Source organism: Mustelus asterias, chromosome 10, assembly GCF_964213995.1.
Source record: "Mustelus asterias chromosome 10, sMusAst1.hap1.1, whole genome shotgun sequence".
NCBI lineage: Eukaryota > Metazoa > Chordata > Chondrichthyes > Carcharhiniformes > Triakidae > Mustelus > Mustelus asterias.
The window spans coordinates 66,797,660-66,815,432 of NC_135810.1; the positions used below are offsets into that span (position 1 = coordinate 66,797,660).

A 17,773-nucleotide genomic window follows, 5' to 3' on the forward strand; every position below is an offset into this window, starting at 1 on the left:
TTCTAATTCCTGTGCATGATCTTTAATTGCTCTTTGTTCTAAAGTAGCTACTGCCACAAGCCCAGAAAAATTTTGGCTCCTGATCAAATTGTGATTCTTAAAACTATTGCAACTTGTACTGTACTATGTGGGTGGCACGGTGGTTTGCTCTGCTGCCTCACAGTACCAGAAATCCAAGTTCGATTCCAGCCTTGGGGGTCAAAAGATCTCTGAGCCTTGTGGCTTTTGCTACCAAATAAACCTGTTGGACTTCTTAGTGTGTTTACCCCAGTCCAACGCCGGCATCTCCACATCATGGTCAAAAGATGTGCAGGTTAGGTGGATTGGTCATGCTAAATTGCCCCTTAGTGTCCCAAGATGTGTAGTTAGGTGGATTAGCCATGGTAAATGCGCAGGGTTACGGCGAAAGGGCGGAGGGGAGGGCCTAGGTGGAATGCTCGTTTGGAGAGTTGGTGCAGACCCGATGGGCTGGATGGCCTTTTTCTGCACTGTAAAAATTCTATGGTTCTAAATATAGTGGGCTGTAACTTTTGAGATATATAGCTGGGGGTACGCCAAAGACGCCCGAGGGATAACTGCCAACCCCCCAAAATTTCCCAGGTAAGGTTTCCATGGCAATTGTTGCCTGAGAAGTTCAAAGCTCCGCTGGGAACTATCTGAAAAATGAGAGTTAAATCGCAAACTTCAGATGGTTTCAACTGTGATACATCAATAGTTACCCAGAAGAATTAAAACGACCACCTTCTGGTAACTATTGTACACATCTACAGCAGCCAGGCCTCCTCCTGTCCAATTTTTCAGGTCTTGACTGAAAGTTTCAGGAGCATGGTGCCCTGTACAATTCTCACCCAGCCTGAGCCGGAAGGTCAGACGAGACTTGGATGAAAAACTTCCAAGTTAAGGATCTGACTCAGATTGCTACTCCACGGAAGTTCAGGCCCAGTTCGGAGCAGATAAATTTTAACCAAATTTTGATATTTCTTGTTGAGACCTCATAATGAAGCTGATTCACCCAAGCTAACTTAATTTTCAGGCAAAATGGTAGGCATCAGATTTATTGGATGGTGACAAAAACAGAGGATGCTGGCAAAACTCAGCAGGTCTGACAACATCTATAGGGAGAAGAGTTAATGTTTCAAGCCTGCTTGGCTCTTAATCAGAACTAGAGAGAGGGAGAATGTATTAGATATTTCACCTGCCTCCCTAGTATTGGTGGTTGATGGTTTAGTTGTGCTGCTAAACATAAATAGAATTTAAAGGTATTCGAGGGAGAAGGAGAGTTTGGGAGAGTTGTGCAGTAAACTGATCTTGCTGATATGAGTCCAAATGATCTCTGGCTTGTTCAAAATTTCAATATAATTGTGATCGTGAAGAATACATTATCAACATTATAGAAATGGAAGTCAGACGAATGGAGATAACTTGGCAAAATAGTTAGAATTTAAAATTAATATGGTACAAGAATTTGTGGTTTAACTGCAATGTAATTTGGGCAAGTTGTATAATACCACAGCAAATTTTATTCTGAACTTTTGAGATTTATAGTTTTTAATACAAATGATCATCCCCCATATGTATGTTGAATGTATAATGCTACAATATAATCCCCTTGGATTACTTTTCTCACCACCCCTTGTATGTCAATATCATTCACAGTTGATGCGTTTTGCAGTCATTTCAGTGGCTGAAGCGAGGGATAAAATTAGTGGCGAGAGTACATCAGCCATTTATTGAAGACTGAATGTCTGGCAATCAGTTTAACAATGCAGCAGTGATGGTACTATTGCCTCACCAGATACCGTCAAGGGGCAGTATGTAGATAAAGAGATGGAACCAAGGATTGATTTTTTTGGTTACTAGAGGTAATAGTGTCAGAGTGGGATGATGAGCCATTGCGAGAAATGCTTTTAGTTACAGTCAATTAGATAAGCCTGGAAGTTGCAGAATAGTAAGGAGGTGGACTATGTTGCAATTGACTGTGTCAGATGTTGCAAAGGAAAAGATGGATGATGCACTACAGTTGTAGTCCGAGAATATTGTTTGTTACTTTGGTTAAGGCAGTTTAAGTGCTGAAAGTCATTAGTGAATTCATTGATCAAAAAATTCAATAGAAGTATTAGCAATTCTTCTAAGTGAAGGACCGATAGACAGCCTGGCCACATTGTTGCTCGAGAAAATTACATTCTTCTCTCCATGGCATTGGATCACATCGAGTCCATGGAGAAGAGGCAATTTTAGCCGCGAGCAGTGTTTTTCAGACTTTTTTCCCGGCAACCCACTTTTACCAAATGGTACTATCCTTCATGACCCACACCTCATTCGCTTATTACTCGTCTCTGGCTCTCTTTCCCATAACAAAGTAATTCATGTTTACAATCGGTTTACTAGAAAGGAAAATTGGCACCAGTTGCACGTACGTACAGGACGCTTGGTGCCAACTGCACAAACAGTGCACTCTAGCCTGTTTATCCTCACCTCATGTGGTCATACACTATTGCAGCAAGAATTCACCAAGAGGAAACGGGGAAAGAGATCAGGCGATCTTTGGGAATCGTTTTTGCCAACCCATTTTTCAACATCCCATGACCCACATGCAGGTCACCACCCCCACTTTGAAAAACACTGCTCTAAAGCCTGCTGGTAATGGCTGCATTATTATACCAGTGGGTAGGTAATGGCTTTGTAATGATGAGGGGAGCTTTACTATGCATTTTATACCTGCCAACTTTTCCAGCAGTATTTCCAACAAGCAATTCCAATGGAGATCAGATGCAATTACGCAGCCAAGGGTCCTGAATATTTGTTTTTATATGTTGAAAATAATTTCTTGAGTAGCAGTGAATGGAATAGCATTACAGTTCATGCTCCTCAAATGGATTATTGATCTCAGTGCTAAAGATCACTGCTCGCTGTTAAAGGGTATATGAAGTTGGATTGCAGATCATCCATGATCTTGTTTAATGGCAGAACAGGCAGGAGGGGCTAAGCGCTTTACTCCTGTTTTTATCTTCCTCTCCAAATATGTTTGAGATAATTATTAACTATAATAATCAGCTGCCTTATCTAAGAAACAGGTGTCTATCTCAGTGCATAGAAAGAGACCTGCTTTTCAATGTGGCTGAATTGGGTTGTAAATTAAAAGGAAAATCCCAGGCTAAATCCTTTTTGTTTTGTTGCTGGACCCTTTGGCTAAAGATCTGAGGGTGAATTGCAGGGGGAAGCTGTGTAGATTGGGAGAAGAAAGTCACAAATTCAAGCTAGGGCTTGAAAATTGCAGCTATGAGGCTAGGACCATTTTCCTTAGAACAGAAGAAGCTGAGGGGTGACTTGATTGAAATGTACAAAATTGAGGAGCCAAGGTAATGTAGACAAAGAATTACATTCTTATCTCCATTGTCATTGGATCGCATTGAGCCCACGGAGAAGAGGCAGTTTTGCTCTATAGAACAGTGTTTTTCAAACTTTTTTCCGGTGACCCCCTTTTTACCAAATGGCCGTCACTTGTGACCCACACCATGTTCACTTTCTTCGTGTCTCCGGCTCTCTCTTTTGCCGAGCTAAATAATTAATGTCTACAATTGGCTTACTAGAAAGGGAAAGAAAATTGGCGCCAAGTGCATGTACAGGGCATGCTGACCCTGTTTATTCTTGGTTCATGTGGTGATGCTCTGTACTGAGGTAAGCATTTACTCGAGTGGTAACAGAAAAGAAAATCCCTAGCGGAGAAATCAATTGCCAGATTTAAGGTGATTAGTAGAAGGATTAGAGGGAATATTAGGAAAAACTTTTTCACCCAGAAGGTGGTTGGCCACTGAAATTCACTGCCTCGGTTGATGGTTGAGGCAGAATCGCTCAAATCATCAAAAGGTACCTGGATCTGTGCATGAATTGCTATAACCTGGAAGGTTATGGGCTGGGTGCTGTAAGGTGGCATTAGAATGGGCTGCATGGTCTCTTTTTGTGCCTTAACTTTTCTATTGTTTCTAAGATACTAAATCATAAGTGCAGCATTGTGCCTTAAAGGCCGATTTGCCTTTAATCTGTGAAAAATAACTTTGTTTGGTTAATGGAACTGTAATGCCTAAAGAAAGTGATTAATATTACTGCATTGTTTATTTATTGGAATCTGGTATCTCAGCTCTCAGACAACTACATGTAAATATTTCACAATTGTTTATAAACTACATGACTTTATAATTTTTTAATGATCAGAACCAGTAAAAGCTTGTTTTTCATGGTTATTTATTTTGTAACATTGATATTTTGTGTTTAAGGATATGACATGTCTACTTTCATCCGGCGCTACAGCAGATACCTAAATGAAAAGGCAGTCTCCTACAGACAGGTTGCTTTTGACTTCACAAAGGTGAAAAGAGGGTAAGGACTACCATGATCCTCCCAAGTATTGGTTTTCCTTATTATTTACATAGGTAGATATAACTGAATGAAAATTACTAGTTGAGTTGTTTTGCATCTGCTGAACATCCGTTTTGAGCTATGTCAACTACAAATTTTCTGTGTGCACATGTTGCCTCTATTTTGATGATCCCAATTAAGTAGTAGATTTATATCATGGTGGACAGCAAATAAATAGTTCCTACTCATGAAGGCAGTGACTGATGCTTAGTTCCTACTTGTGGCACCTCATCCAAGTGCCCATTTCTCATGGTGATTATTAGCAAGCAATTTGACATGGTGGGAAGTGCAGCAGCAAGTCGTCGAGTTCAATTTTCACCTAAATCAAATGTGTAGCATTGTATTATGCTTTTAATTGTTTTAAGAGAATCTTGAATGTATTGTTCAGAAGATTCAAGGGTATCTGTTCCGGTTACTTTATTTGGGGGCCCTGGAAGATACTACCTTCAGTCTCTCTGTGCCTATGTAAAGAAAGGGAATAGTACTTTTGTATTTCTTCAGTGACAGTGACATTCCAGTGGAGATTCAACTGTGGTCAGAAGATTGGTGGCAAAAGTTAGTGGCAGCCCAGAACCTGGGATATGATTCTGGCAGAGAGGAATTAATGGCATAGCTGATGATTAGGTTGTTTTGCCTGTGTTCTGGTGAGGGTCACTTGTTGATTGATACCTCTGCCTCCCCCAAATCCCAACTTGGGGACAGTGAGGTCATCTGTAGGCACTTCACTGGGTGAACTAACTTGAATGAATTCCAAGGAACAAACCTATGTGTGACTTAGAAATGAGGAAGGACAGGAAAACACTTGGAAGCATGTGTCAACTTTAAAATTTGCTTTTTTGAAAAAACTTCAGTAATTGCATCAGCCATGTAATTTTTTCACTGTCTACAAAAGAATATAGGTCAGCTACTTCACACTTGTGTCCTTTTTGGAGTGACTGCATTTCAAAGCAATTTTTGGTATGTGAAACACATTAGAATGTATCACATGTAGTAAGGCACTAATGGGATAGAATGTTTTCATGTAAAGGGTGAGAACATAGAAAGTATCTTCAAATGCTTGTTGAAGCCAATTGTACCATTTAATGAAAAATAATTCGATGAATTATTTTGTAGGTTGAGGGCAACCAACATTCCGACTTTGTATACAAAACTATATCTCAACTGCTTTTAAGTGCTTTACTTAAAATGAATTGCTTTGAAATGCAACTGCTATTCAGTGTGAGAATTGCATTCTTAACGCTTGTTCACAGTCCAATCAGTATGAATAATCTTTCACTACTTATTGAACCTTTTCAAGAACACTTAAATGCTACTATAAGATCTCCCTTAACCACCTTTAATATGTTAAGAATTCTAGGTTTTCAAGCCTCTTAATATCTGCACGCTGTTCCAGTAATTCCACATGCACCTGTTCCGTGACTTGAACATCCTTCCAGTAATGAATTGTCCAAATGTAGGCCAACCAATATTCACTACAGATTCAGCTCCACTCCTTACTTTATATTGATTGCTACTATATATATCCAGACAACCAAGAAATTAATTTATGTAACCTTGTTTCAGTTGCTAGTTGACATGGGCCTACAATGAAGACTGTCCCTAATTTTCCACTAATTGGCAAATGTTACAGAGATAACAAAGTAATTGACTCAATTTTAACATTCCTCTGCTAGACTAAGAACAACGTCTGTTCACAGTTCAGAAATGATGCAAATATAATTGGCTCATTGCATACTTCCCAGATATGTTCACTATACACTTGTGTACCACATAGAGGTGATTTGTGGAAAGTTTTTACAATATGTCTCCAATCTGTAGGTAATGTCAGCATATTTTAGTCATTGTTAATTTTGCTAAAACTGCAGAGTAGTGTGTTTAGTCATTCTGGCTTTCTTGCCTCTAACTTATTTTAGACTTGTTTTCTGTAACCATTTTACACTTATTATGTACTTATTTTGTCAGCGCTGATGGAGTGATGAGAACAATGAGTACAGAGAAATTGCTAAAGACTATGCCCATTATACAGAATCAGATGGACGCACTCTTGGACTTCAATGTGAGTTTTGATTGTAGTATATAAACTTGCTTTGGATGTCATAACTCTAGTGGTTTGCAGGTCCGCCTCTGAATTTGTGTAAATGTAAGGATTGTTAAAGCAGAAGGTAAAGGTGTAAATAGGTGACTGAGTACAGAATCAGAATTGAGAGATAAGTGTACATTCTTATCAGATTCCAAATTTAATATTTCTGTAATAATGCTAAGTTTTGCTGCTTCTATTAACTAACAAAGTTCAAAACAGCATGTATATTGTTCATGGGCTTGGGTTGTGTCTTAACAGTTTTTGCTAAAATACCTGGCAGACTAACCCAGGGATATGCCCAACATAGAGAAAGGAGACAAATCTTCTATGTAAATCTCTGGAGACTGCTTTGGTTCTTGGTAATCTGGTAAAATTTCATTATTGGTTTGTTGTCATCTATACTGATGATCAACAGCCCAATATTTTCTATTAAGTTATTGGTAGCAAGACATGTAAACAAAAAGCACAAAGTACATTCAAAATTGAGATCTTGCAGTACTTTGGAAACATGATCTGTATTAAAGTTTGTAAAAATATCAGTTACAATGTGTTGATTTGGGTTTGAAATACATTTTGGGAATTGAAACAATTTTGTTTTGCAAACATAGTAAATACGCAGCTATACTGAAAAACATTTAGTCGTATGGAGCGGAAGGCTTTCTCAGTCCTTCTCCAGGCTGCTCATTGCAACATTAGATATTGCTTGCCAGCTTGCCTCCACTACTAGTACACTGAGAGCTCAGAATTGTGTTGCGGGAAATGTGGAGGAGTCAGCATTCAGTTGCAAGTAAATCTATGGATCTGTCAGAAAGGTTCGAGTTTATTGGGCCATGATCTTCAAGGTCAAGTCCATAATGGATATCACTCTCGAGCCCAATCAGCTTCATTTGCTTTTAGGGGCTCCCAGTTGAAGTTCTCCTGGGCTCCAGGATGGGCTGGCTCATTTTAACTTTTCGGGACCGGTCGCTATTTCCCAGATCTGTCAGGTAAATTTGCTCTACAAGTATATCTAGGCTGAGAGGATGTGCAATTTTGAATCGTGTCTCTGGGTTATCTTGAGGCAAATTTTTGGTGTGGTCCCACTAATTGAATTATTGTATTTGTTACCCGTTGCAATTGGATTGTACATCAGTATTACAGATTTGGATTAGGGGGGAGTGTTGTACTAATTGGCTGAAATTGCTAAAATGGGAGACATAGGCCGGAATTCTCTGGCCGTTCACACCCCACTGTTAGTGAGGACGGCGAATTTAGTGCTCAGCCATATCTCCGTTCACTGCAGTGGGACAGAGAATCCTGCTGGCATGAATGGCTGGAGAATCTTGCCATAGTAAATAATTCTGTGGTCTGAATAAATCTCAAAAATTATATGGCTAAAATTGGTACTTTGGACAATGAAATAGCAGACAGAATTCAATGCAAGTCAATGTGAATTGGTCTACAAATAAAATTACTTGTAGTTGTTTAGTGGAAAACTGGATCATGTGGGAGAACAGAATTGGGAGTTGAGATTCAGCAAGGCAGCAGTTGAAATTGACAAGGCTATTAAAAGCTGATGGAATCATGGAATCCTACAGTGCAGAAGAAGGGTATTTGGCCCATTGAGTCTGCACTGGCAACAATCCCACCCAGGCCCTATCCCCATAACCCCATGCATTTACCCTGGCTAGTCCCCCTGACACTAAGGGGCAATTTTGTATGGCCAATCCACCCAACCGGCACATCTTTGGACTGTGGGAGTAAACCGGAGCATCCGGAGGAAGCCCACACAGACACTGGGAGAACATGCAAACTCCACACAGACAGTGACCCAAGCTGGGAATCGAACCTGGGTCCCTGGCCCTGAGGCAGCAGTGCTAACCACTGCCACCGTGCCGTCCCAAAACATTTCTGGGCTCGTGCGGGATATGAACCTGGAACTTCTCGTATTTAATGTTATTATACCCTATAATTTATATATATATATAAATAAAAGAAAAGGCAACCTGTGGTGGTGAATTTGAATAAAGGCTTAATATCATTGTGCAGCTTTGGACTTGACCCTACAGGAAGGTTATAGAGCCAATAGAGAGACTATTTTGAGGAAACACAAAGAAAAGCTTGAAAAATTGGTGCTGTTGTCATAAGAGTAAAGGAAGTTGAGGGATGATTTGATAAAATAAATAAAAACAAAATGCAGCCAGTGGTGTTGAACAAAGGGATAGATTTAGAAATTTGGGGTAGATGGTAGGAGAAACCTATTTTTAAATGAGGGATGAGAGGTCTGTTGGCTAGCTGTGGAAACATACTGTGACAACATAATAGTTCACATAAGTGGCTGAAGGAAACTGGAATAAAAGAACAAGAGGACAGGAGTTGAGATTAAAACTGCTGCTTGTGTGAAGGATCAATGCCAATATGGATTAGTTGGACCTAACGGACAGTTTCTGTTCTATTTTGTTCTATTGTGGAGAAAGAGAAGAGAATCTGAAGGCTCAGAATAATTGTTTAGCTCTTTTTTTATCCTTTTTCCATTCATGTTATGATTGTTGTATTTGGCCTCCATTCTAGTGTTTCAAGTGTTCACATTTTTTTTCTCCAAGTATGTCCCATGGTATTGCTTACAGGTAGGCCCTGGGACCCAACTGACTATCACATTCTTGTTGTAACCCATTTCGGTCGTACAGCGAGTTTTACTGGAGCAATAAATCACATGACTGGTAGGAATATTGTACCTTTAGTATTGAAGGATGCAGACCCACACAGATTAATGCTTTTTTACCCATGACGCACACAAAATGTATTTAGAATGTAGTTAATTTTGTACACCCGAAACCTCATGGTGAATTGAGTCTCTCCTGTCTCTTCAAAACAACTTTTCTCTTGATATGTACTTGGTTACAAAATAAGTTTTCACTCAGTTCAAATTTTAAGTTGTCAATAACAAGTACTTTTTCTCCCTTCTGTCCCTTTCACATGGGGTAGGGTGGCTTAATGGTAATCTAGAGGTCCTGGTGAATAATTGAAGAAGATACTAATTCAAATCCCATCATTGCAGCTGGTTAACTCAAATTCAATTAATTAAAATGAAACTGGAATCAAAAGCTAGTATTCGTCTCGGTGACCATGTAACTACTAGGTTGTCGTTTTAAAAACGCATCTGGTTCACTGAAGTCCTTTAGGGAAAGAACATCTGCCAACCTACCTAATCTGATCAAAATACGACTCCATCTGGATTATATGACTCCAGACCACTGCAATGTGGTTGATGTCTGTTGTGTTCAGGGTCTAGTCTGGGTTCTTTGGGACTTGTCTATTCTCTCAAAGTAAGCTGCTTGACACTGTAGTTTGTTAAAACCGTTATTTACTTACAACTACTATGTACACACTGACAGACCTCCACATGAACTTGGAACTTCTGCTCCCTTCAGATCTGTTATTTTTTCCTTTTTATTCATGGGATGTTGGTGGTGGAGGAAGTGGATGTTTGTTAATGGGGCGCCAATCAAATGGGCTGCTTTGTACTGGATGGTGTCAAGCTTCTAGTGTTGTTGGAACTACACTCATCCAGGCAAGTGGAGAGTATTCCATCACACTCCAGCCTTGTAGATGGTGGGCGGGCTTTGTGGGGTCAAGAGGTAAATTATCTGCCGCAGGATTCCTAACCTTTGGTCTGGTAATTATATAAAACCATAGAAAAGTTACAGCACAGAAAAGAGGCCATTTGGCCCATTTTATCCATGCCAGCCTGAGGACACCCGGCCCATACCCTTTTAACTTACAGCACTTAAGGTACAGATTCAGGGACTTTAGTTTAGGGTCTCTGCCTCCATCGCCAACTCGTGCAGCGAATTCCAGACACCCACTACCCTCTGCGTAAAATAATTCTTTCTCATGTCCTCTTTACACCTTCTACCACTTGAATTTATGTCCCCTGGTTCTAGAATTCTCTGATGTGGAGATGCCGGCCTTGGACTGCGGTAAACACAATAAGAAGTCCAACAGGTTTATTTGGTAGCAAAAGCCACTAGCTTTCGGGACAGGCTGTTCCTTCATCAGGTGGGTGGGAGTTTGCGATCAGAACTCCCACCAACCTGACGAAGGAACAGCCTGTTCCAAAAGCTAGTGGCTTTTGCTACCAAATAAACCTGTTGGACTTTAACCTGGTGCTGTTAGACTTCTTACTCGAGAATTCTCTGCCAAGGGAAACGATTTATCCTGTCCATTCTATCTCTTCCCCTCATAATTTTATACACCTCGCTCAAGTTATCCTTCAGCATTCTTTGTTCCAAGGAAAATAACCTCAACCTATCCAATCTCCTTGGAGCTACACTTTTCTAACCCTGGCAACATTCTTGTAAACTTCATCTGCACTCTCTCCAGAGCAATTGCATCCTTCCAGTAATGTGGTGACCAGAACTGCACGCAATACTTCAGTTGTAGCCTCACCAGTATTTTATGCAATTCCCACATTATATCCTTACTCTTGTATTCTATTCCTTTGCTAATGAAGGAGAGCATTCCATATGCCGCCTTTATAACCTTATCTACTTGAAATGCTGCTTTAGGGACCTGTGTACTTATACACCAAGATTTCTCACTTCATTACGCTCATCACTACACGCTTAATATATTCCCATTTATTGTGTACTCCCAGTAATTGTGTGACCTCCATAAATGCATTACCTGTGTGTTAACATCCATCTGCCACGTTCCGCCCATTCCCATCTGTGTTCTTTTGGAAATGATAGCTATCCTCTACACTCCAGAGCGAGTCCAGTTCAGTTTCTGATAAATGGTGAGCCCCCAGAATTGTGCAAGATTCAGTGATGGGAATACTATTGAATGTCAAGGGGCGATGGTTAGATTCTCTCTTGTTGGAAATGGTCATTGCCTGGTTCTTGTGTGGCGTGAGTGTTACCTGCCATTTATCAGCCCAAGCCTCAATTCTGTCTAGCTCTTGTTGCATTTGGACATGGACTGCTTCAGTGTCTGAGGAGTCATGAACGGTGCTGAACGTTGTGCAGTCATAGAATCCATAGAACCTGTACAGTGAAAAGGAGGCCATCTGGCCATCGTGTCTGCACCGATTCTCTCAAAGAGCATCTTATCATAAATATTTGTGTTACGTCTCTCTGTTACCTGCTCACACTTGTCTGCTTGTTCTCTGTTCCTGGCACCTGTGTTCTTTGTCTTGTGTAGTACTATGTGCATTTGTTTGCACTTTTCTTTTTGTCTGTCTGTGCTTGTTTGCTTTTCTTGTGTGCTCTTATCTAATAGTTTATTAGGGGTTTATTAGAAATCCAAGAAATTAGAAGACCGATTACTGAAGTCCTCATTTTGGATAATGGAAATTTCACTTACTGAATGGTGGGGAAGGTGTGTGTGGGAGATGTTCAGGGGACAGCTGGGGAGAGAAAAAGATAGTTGCAAAGATTTTTCAGAAAACATTTTGAGGAATTTATCGGACCCAGTGTCCAGCTTGCACTTTTCACTGTCGTGCCATTTAATATTGAGCATTTCAATCGCTCATCCCCTTCCCAAAGGAATAAACAGGTCCTTATGATGAATTTTCAATTAAACATGAACCCTATTCATTGAATTTGCTACACAAAAGCTTTTAGTAGTTCAATTAGTTGAACTATTTTCATGATTGCAAGAATACAAAGGCGAAGAAGTGGTGGTTGTGGTTTTTGAAATCTAACTTTTGATACTTTTATGCTAATGAGTGAATTGCTAATATCCAAACACAAAATACATTATGAAGTGCAGTAATTTTTGTAGTTTCCTAGTGTTGTAAAATTATGTTTAAAGCTTAAAAATGTACTAAATTGGATGATCTCAGATTATTGACTTCATCTGAAATGGATTCCAACTATTTTTTAAAAAAAGTTTTATATCTTCTAGATCGTAGTCATGTTCATTTTAGAATTGCAGAAATGGCTAGAGAAATGTCTCTGGTATAATTTCAACGTAATGAACTTGAATTTCTTTTTGTCTCACAGGTCAGTGCCAATGAGCTTACAAATGGGGTGATCAATGCAGCTTTCATGCTTCTATTCAAAGATGCCATTAGACTTTTTGCAGCTTATAATGAAGGGATCATTAACCTATTAGGTAAATTTATTCTTCTTTGGTTTGAGAAATGCAAAACTAGCCTTTAAGGACTCCAGTTTTGAAAAGAATTTGATCGTTGCTGACATGCATTTCATGCATGACTTTATAGTTTAAATGGTTTGTGATTGAACTACTTGTTTTGTTATTGATATTATTATACCCTTTTCTGGCCATCCTATGCTTTTTAAATAAAATTTGAGTTTTTTTACTGAGGGCAAAATGAGAACATGGTTCAGGAGAAGGACAGAAACCTTCGACAGAATTTTGTAATTTCTTTGGCAGAGTGGTGCAGCGGCTGGGGAAAATGGCGTGGAAGCCGCCTATCTCAATGGTGACATTTGCTGCCACATCATTCGGCTGATAGTTGAAAAAAATTGAAGGATGAGTCTTTTGACAGTAATGTAGACTAGGGTGTCATTTTTAAGGGCCTCTCTGATACAAACAAAACTTGAATAAAACAACTCGCATCAGCGTGAAATGCAATTTGGGTCTCCTGCTGGGTTTTCTGCTCCTGTCACTGATCCTGATGAAAACAGGAATGGAAATTCCATCCCCCCCCTACCCAGAAACTATTATTTTGTATTTTTAACTTATTGAATATGGGTCTCTTAATTTCCTAACCAGATTACAGTTCTTCCCTCTTACTAATGCAGGCTAGAGTGAAGTTGTATGTTTTCACTTTCCTTATCTGCCTGATCTTGTGCCATCTCATGGAATTCACTACTTTAATGTTGTGTACGGTAGTTTTCATATCTGGTTGCATCACACTGTCTATGGTTCACATATTTGTGTGTGTCTTTTTAAAGTAATGGCATGTCCTTCTGGCGTCATTTTTTGAGGTTCAAAGTTAATGTTACACTTGCATCTGGCTCAAACTTTATACATTTCTAAAATATGCAACAAATCAAAGTTGATCAGGTAGGCATGGACAGGTTGAATTTCAGAACAACAACCAGCTAAATCTACAATAAAAGCTATTTCTGAATGTTTTTCTTTTCCCCCACTGCCTCCTCAGCCTGCATATTGCGGATATATTATAAAGGAAGAATATAACAAATGGAAAATATAAGACATTTGGAATTTTTTTTTTACCTATGTGCTTAATCTCTGCCAAAAGTTCTGATGCTTGAGGCTGTTGCCTCTGTTCCTATTGTGACCCCAGCACAACCCTTCATGCCATAGAATCCATGTTTTTTGCTGCTTAAAAATTCCATCTTTGCCCACTCAGAGCCCCTCCTAATGCTGCCATACAATGGAACTCTAGAGTTGCCAAGAGCATGACTGTTCTGCTAAACCACAGAATGACATTTGTTTTAGTTTAAACTCTATAACTCTCCCCTTCAAAGTACTGCAAAATATCGTGTAGCAATTTCAAATCTAGTACACTTTGCTGTTCATTTTTTTTAATGCATCCTGATGTTGGCCAGGGGTGTGGGTGGAAGTAGCAATGAACTATTGAGTAAACTAGTGAAAAGAATGTGTACAGATAGATGGTGGCAAAACAGAAAGTGGCTAAAGGGTGGATTTTTAGTGACAGAATCAGCAATGCTGGGGCCATGAATCTTCGGAATTTATATTAACGTTTAGCATTTGGAATCAAAAATATAAATTTCTAAATTTGCAGATGACAAGGTATTAATAAATGCGCAGAATGGGCATAGAATCGGTAAATGAATTTCTAAATGGATAACAGTTATTATATTTTGGTGACAAAAATGAAATACTTCGGAAAATGAGAATCTGAATGGGGAGAGGAGCAAAGAAATCTGGATGTACAATTACATATCACTAAAAGTAGCCATTCTGGTTAGTAAGTCTGTTTTTAAAAAAAGGTTTATTTCTAGAAAGGTACAATTGAAAAGTAGAGAAGTTATACTACACCTCATCAAACTTTAACTAGAACACAACACAGACACTGTGTTACAGTTTTGGTCACCATAAGATAAAGGCACTGGAGAGGAGACAAAAAAGGTTTACAAGGATGACATCAGAACTGAAAGGTTATACCTTTTAGGAAAGGATAAACAGATTGGGCCCCTCTTCTTGAAATGGCAAGGCTCCAGGGGATTTGATAAGTGCCTTCCAGTTCCGGAAAGCTTTGACACAATGGACATGGAAGGTGTTTTTCCACTGGCGAGGAAGAGCAGAACTACAGTCCATCAATATAAGATAGTCATCGAGAAATGAAATGGGAAATTCAGAATAACCACCTTCACCATAGAGTGGTGAGGAAGTGGAGTTTGCTACCAAATGGACTAGTTAAGGTGAATCATATAGATATATTTATGGGGAGATGAGATCAGCATATGAGGGAGAAGGTAATGCTGCTAGTTTGAAGAGGCCTGTGGAATGTAAATACTGGTTGATCTAGTTGGACTTCTGTGTCATATATGTCGTACATCAAAGTTACTGATGTACAGGTTATGAATATGCTGCTGGTTGCAAAATAATCCAGATTGCTTTGAAATAATACAATTTTAACTTCATCTGTGGCTCTAATGAAATCTTGCACTACATTCTTTAGAGCAGAGAAGGCTAAGGGGAGACACGATTGAGGTGCATAAGATTGAGGGGTATGGTCCAAAGATGTGTAGGTTAGGTGCATTAGCCATAGTAAATGTGTGGAGTCATGGGGATCGGGTGAGGGGAAGGCCAGGGTGGGATGCTCTTTCGGACTTGACAGGTCATAAAGCCTCTTTCTGCATTGTAGGGATTCTAAGTTGTTTCTAGATCTGATGAAGATGTATTGGCTAGAAAAGCGACTCCTGTTTACCACCTGCTGTTCTCCTTCACCGATCAATGTGTAATCTTCCATGTTGTATACCACTTGAAAGAAGCACTAAGTGTAGCGAAGGCACCGAATATATCTAGATGGGGAACTTCAATGCCCAGCACCAAAAATGACTTGGTAGCATCACTATTGACCAAGCTGGGTGAGTCCTGAAGGAAATATCTGCCAGATTGGAACTACAGTAGAAGGTGATTGAAGCAACATGAGGAAAAACCTTCTTAACTTCACAAATCTAATTGGCGCACAGATGCATCTGTCCATGAGTATTGACAGGCATTATCACCATGTAGAGACACAGCCCCCATCTTCACAATGAAAATACACTCAGTCATGTTGTATGTCACTCGTCAGCTAAGTACCATGCTGAGTGATGTAAGACGACCATGATATTCCAGACTTTCTAATCATAACAGTGGATGACCTCCATTGTTGGAGTTCTGGTTAAACCAGTCTTTAATGTATGGCACTACCAACATGCTAAATTGAATGGACTCTGAATAGATCTAGCACCTCCAAAATTGGATATCAATGAGGCACTCTGTACTATCAGCAGCACCCACAGCAGAATTATATTCAACCAGAATATGTAACCTCATGATATGACGTATCCCTCACTTTATCATTACCATCAAGCCTGGAGTTAATCACATTCAATAAGGAGAAGAACAAACCAGGAGCAGCACTGGGCAAACCAAAAAATGAGGTGCTAACTTGGCAAAGCTACAACACAGGACTATGTGTATGCTGAAAAGTAGAAGTAGGGTGCAAGTGACCTAAGCAATCCCCTAACAACGGATCAAATCAAAGATCTGATGTCATAAATGTTTTTTGTTTGCTTTTCCGTGGAATTTGGGTATTGTTGGCAAGGCCAATAGAAGTTGCCCATCCCTAATTACACTTGAGAAGGTGGTGGTGAGGCACTTTTTTTGAACTGCTGCTGTCCATCTAGTTCAGATACACCCACAGTGTTGTTAGAACAAATGCTTTGGTGGTGAACAATTAAATAATCAGAGTCCTAAAACAATATTTTAAACCTCAATTCTGGCACCAATGACATTGAAGAAGGGCAACACCATCCAAGTCAGAGTTGTCTATTTCATCAGCACCTCATTCATCACCTTGAACATTTGTTCTCCCCATCACCAGTACACAATGGAAGTAGTGTATATCATCTGCATTGCAGTAACGCACCAAAGTTCCTTTGACAGCACTTTCTAAACCATGATTTCTACCATCTCGATGTACAGGGGCAGCAGATGTCAGAACATCATTCCCTACAAGTTCCCTTCTGTCATACAGCATCTTAACATTTTTTTTATCCGTTCATGGGGCATGGGTGTTGCTGGTTGGCCAGTGTTTGTTGCCCTTGAGAAGGTGGTGGTGAGCTGTCTTCTTGAATCACTGCAGACCATGTTCTGTGCGTTGACCCACAATGCCGTTAGGGAGGGAATTCCAGGATTTTGACCCAATGACTGCGAAGAAACGGCGATATATTTCCAAGTCATGATGGTGAGTGGCTTGGAGGGGAACTTGCAGGTGGTGATGTTCCCATTTATCTACTGCCCTTGTCCTTCTAGATGGAAGCGGTCGTGGGTTTGGAAAGTGCTGTCTGAGGATCTTTGGTGAATTGATGCAGTGCATTTTGTAGATAGTACTTGGACTGTATTGCCATTCTTTCACTGTCGCTAGTTCAAAATCCTGGAACTTCCCCCAATAGCAGTGGGTGTACCCTACATCACGTAGATTGCAATGATTCAAGGTGGCGGCTCATCAACTTCTTGAGGGCAATTAAGGATGGGTAATTGGTACTTTCCTTGCTAGCAATGTTCACGTCCCAAGATCGAACAGTTAAAAGCAAACTGGGCAAGGGAGAACAGATGACAGTTGAAACTGGGACCACCATGGAGAGGATGTCTTGGAAATTCAATTTAACCATCAGATGATTGGCATTGTATCACAGAGTGGATTGATTTTTGTTAGATTAGTTTAAAGTTTCTGTCTAGGAAGAGATTTGTGATGTAAATGATCGGTTTCTTCGGTTGCTGCTTATTTTTTAACAGGGTATGCTATTAATTCAGCAACTGATATATGAAATTACAAGATTTTATTTGGCAAATTTTATTTATTGTTGAATTTGTATTGGTTCCCTTCTTGCTTTGAACTCTTGCATCCATTATCACAGGGAAAATAAGCAGTTCTTCACCTCTGAACATTTGGATGCAGTCTATTTTCATTAATCTTGGCAGAAATCCGTTATGCAACCTGATCAAAACTATTGAAAGAAATCTAGAAATGCATTATATCACAAATGCATTTGATATAATCTCTCAAATTTGATTTGCGTTTTTTTTGAAGGGGTAATCACGAAGGTAGATGAGGGCAGTGCAGTT

The 17,773-nt window shown here is 39.7% G+C and overlaps 1 protein-coding gene across 27 annotated transcripts in view; it reads left to right on the forward strand.

The window, feature by feature from the left end:
• The window catches only part of picalma (phosphatidylinositol binding clathrin assembly protein a), a 117,092-nt gene that overhangs the window by 27,722 nt on the left and 71,597 nt on the right, over positions 1-17,773 (forward strand). For all 27 annotated transcript variants that reach the window (XM_078221844.1, XM_078221851.1, XM_078221845.1 and 24 more), the window contains exons 4-6: positions 4,275-4,377; positions 6,379-6,472; positions 12,481-12,592. In XM_078221844.1, the coding sequence (XP_078077970.1) occupies positions 4,275-4,377; positions 6,379-6,472; positions 12,481-12,592 (309 nt within the window). The remainder of the gene's footprint in view (positions 1-4,274; positions 4,378-6,378; positions 6,473-12,480; positions 12,593-17,773) is intronic.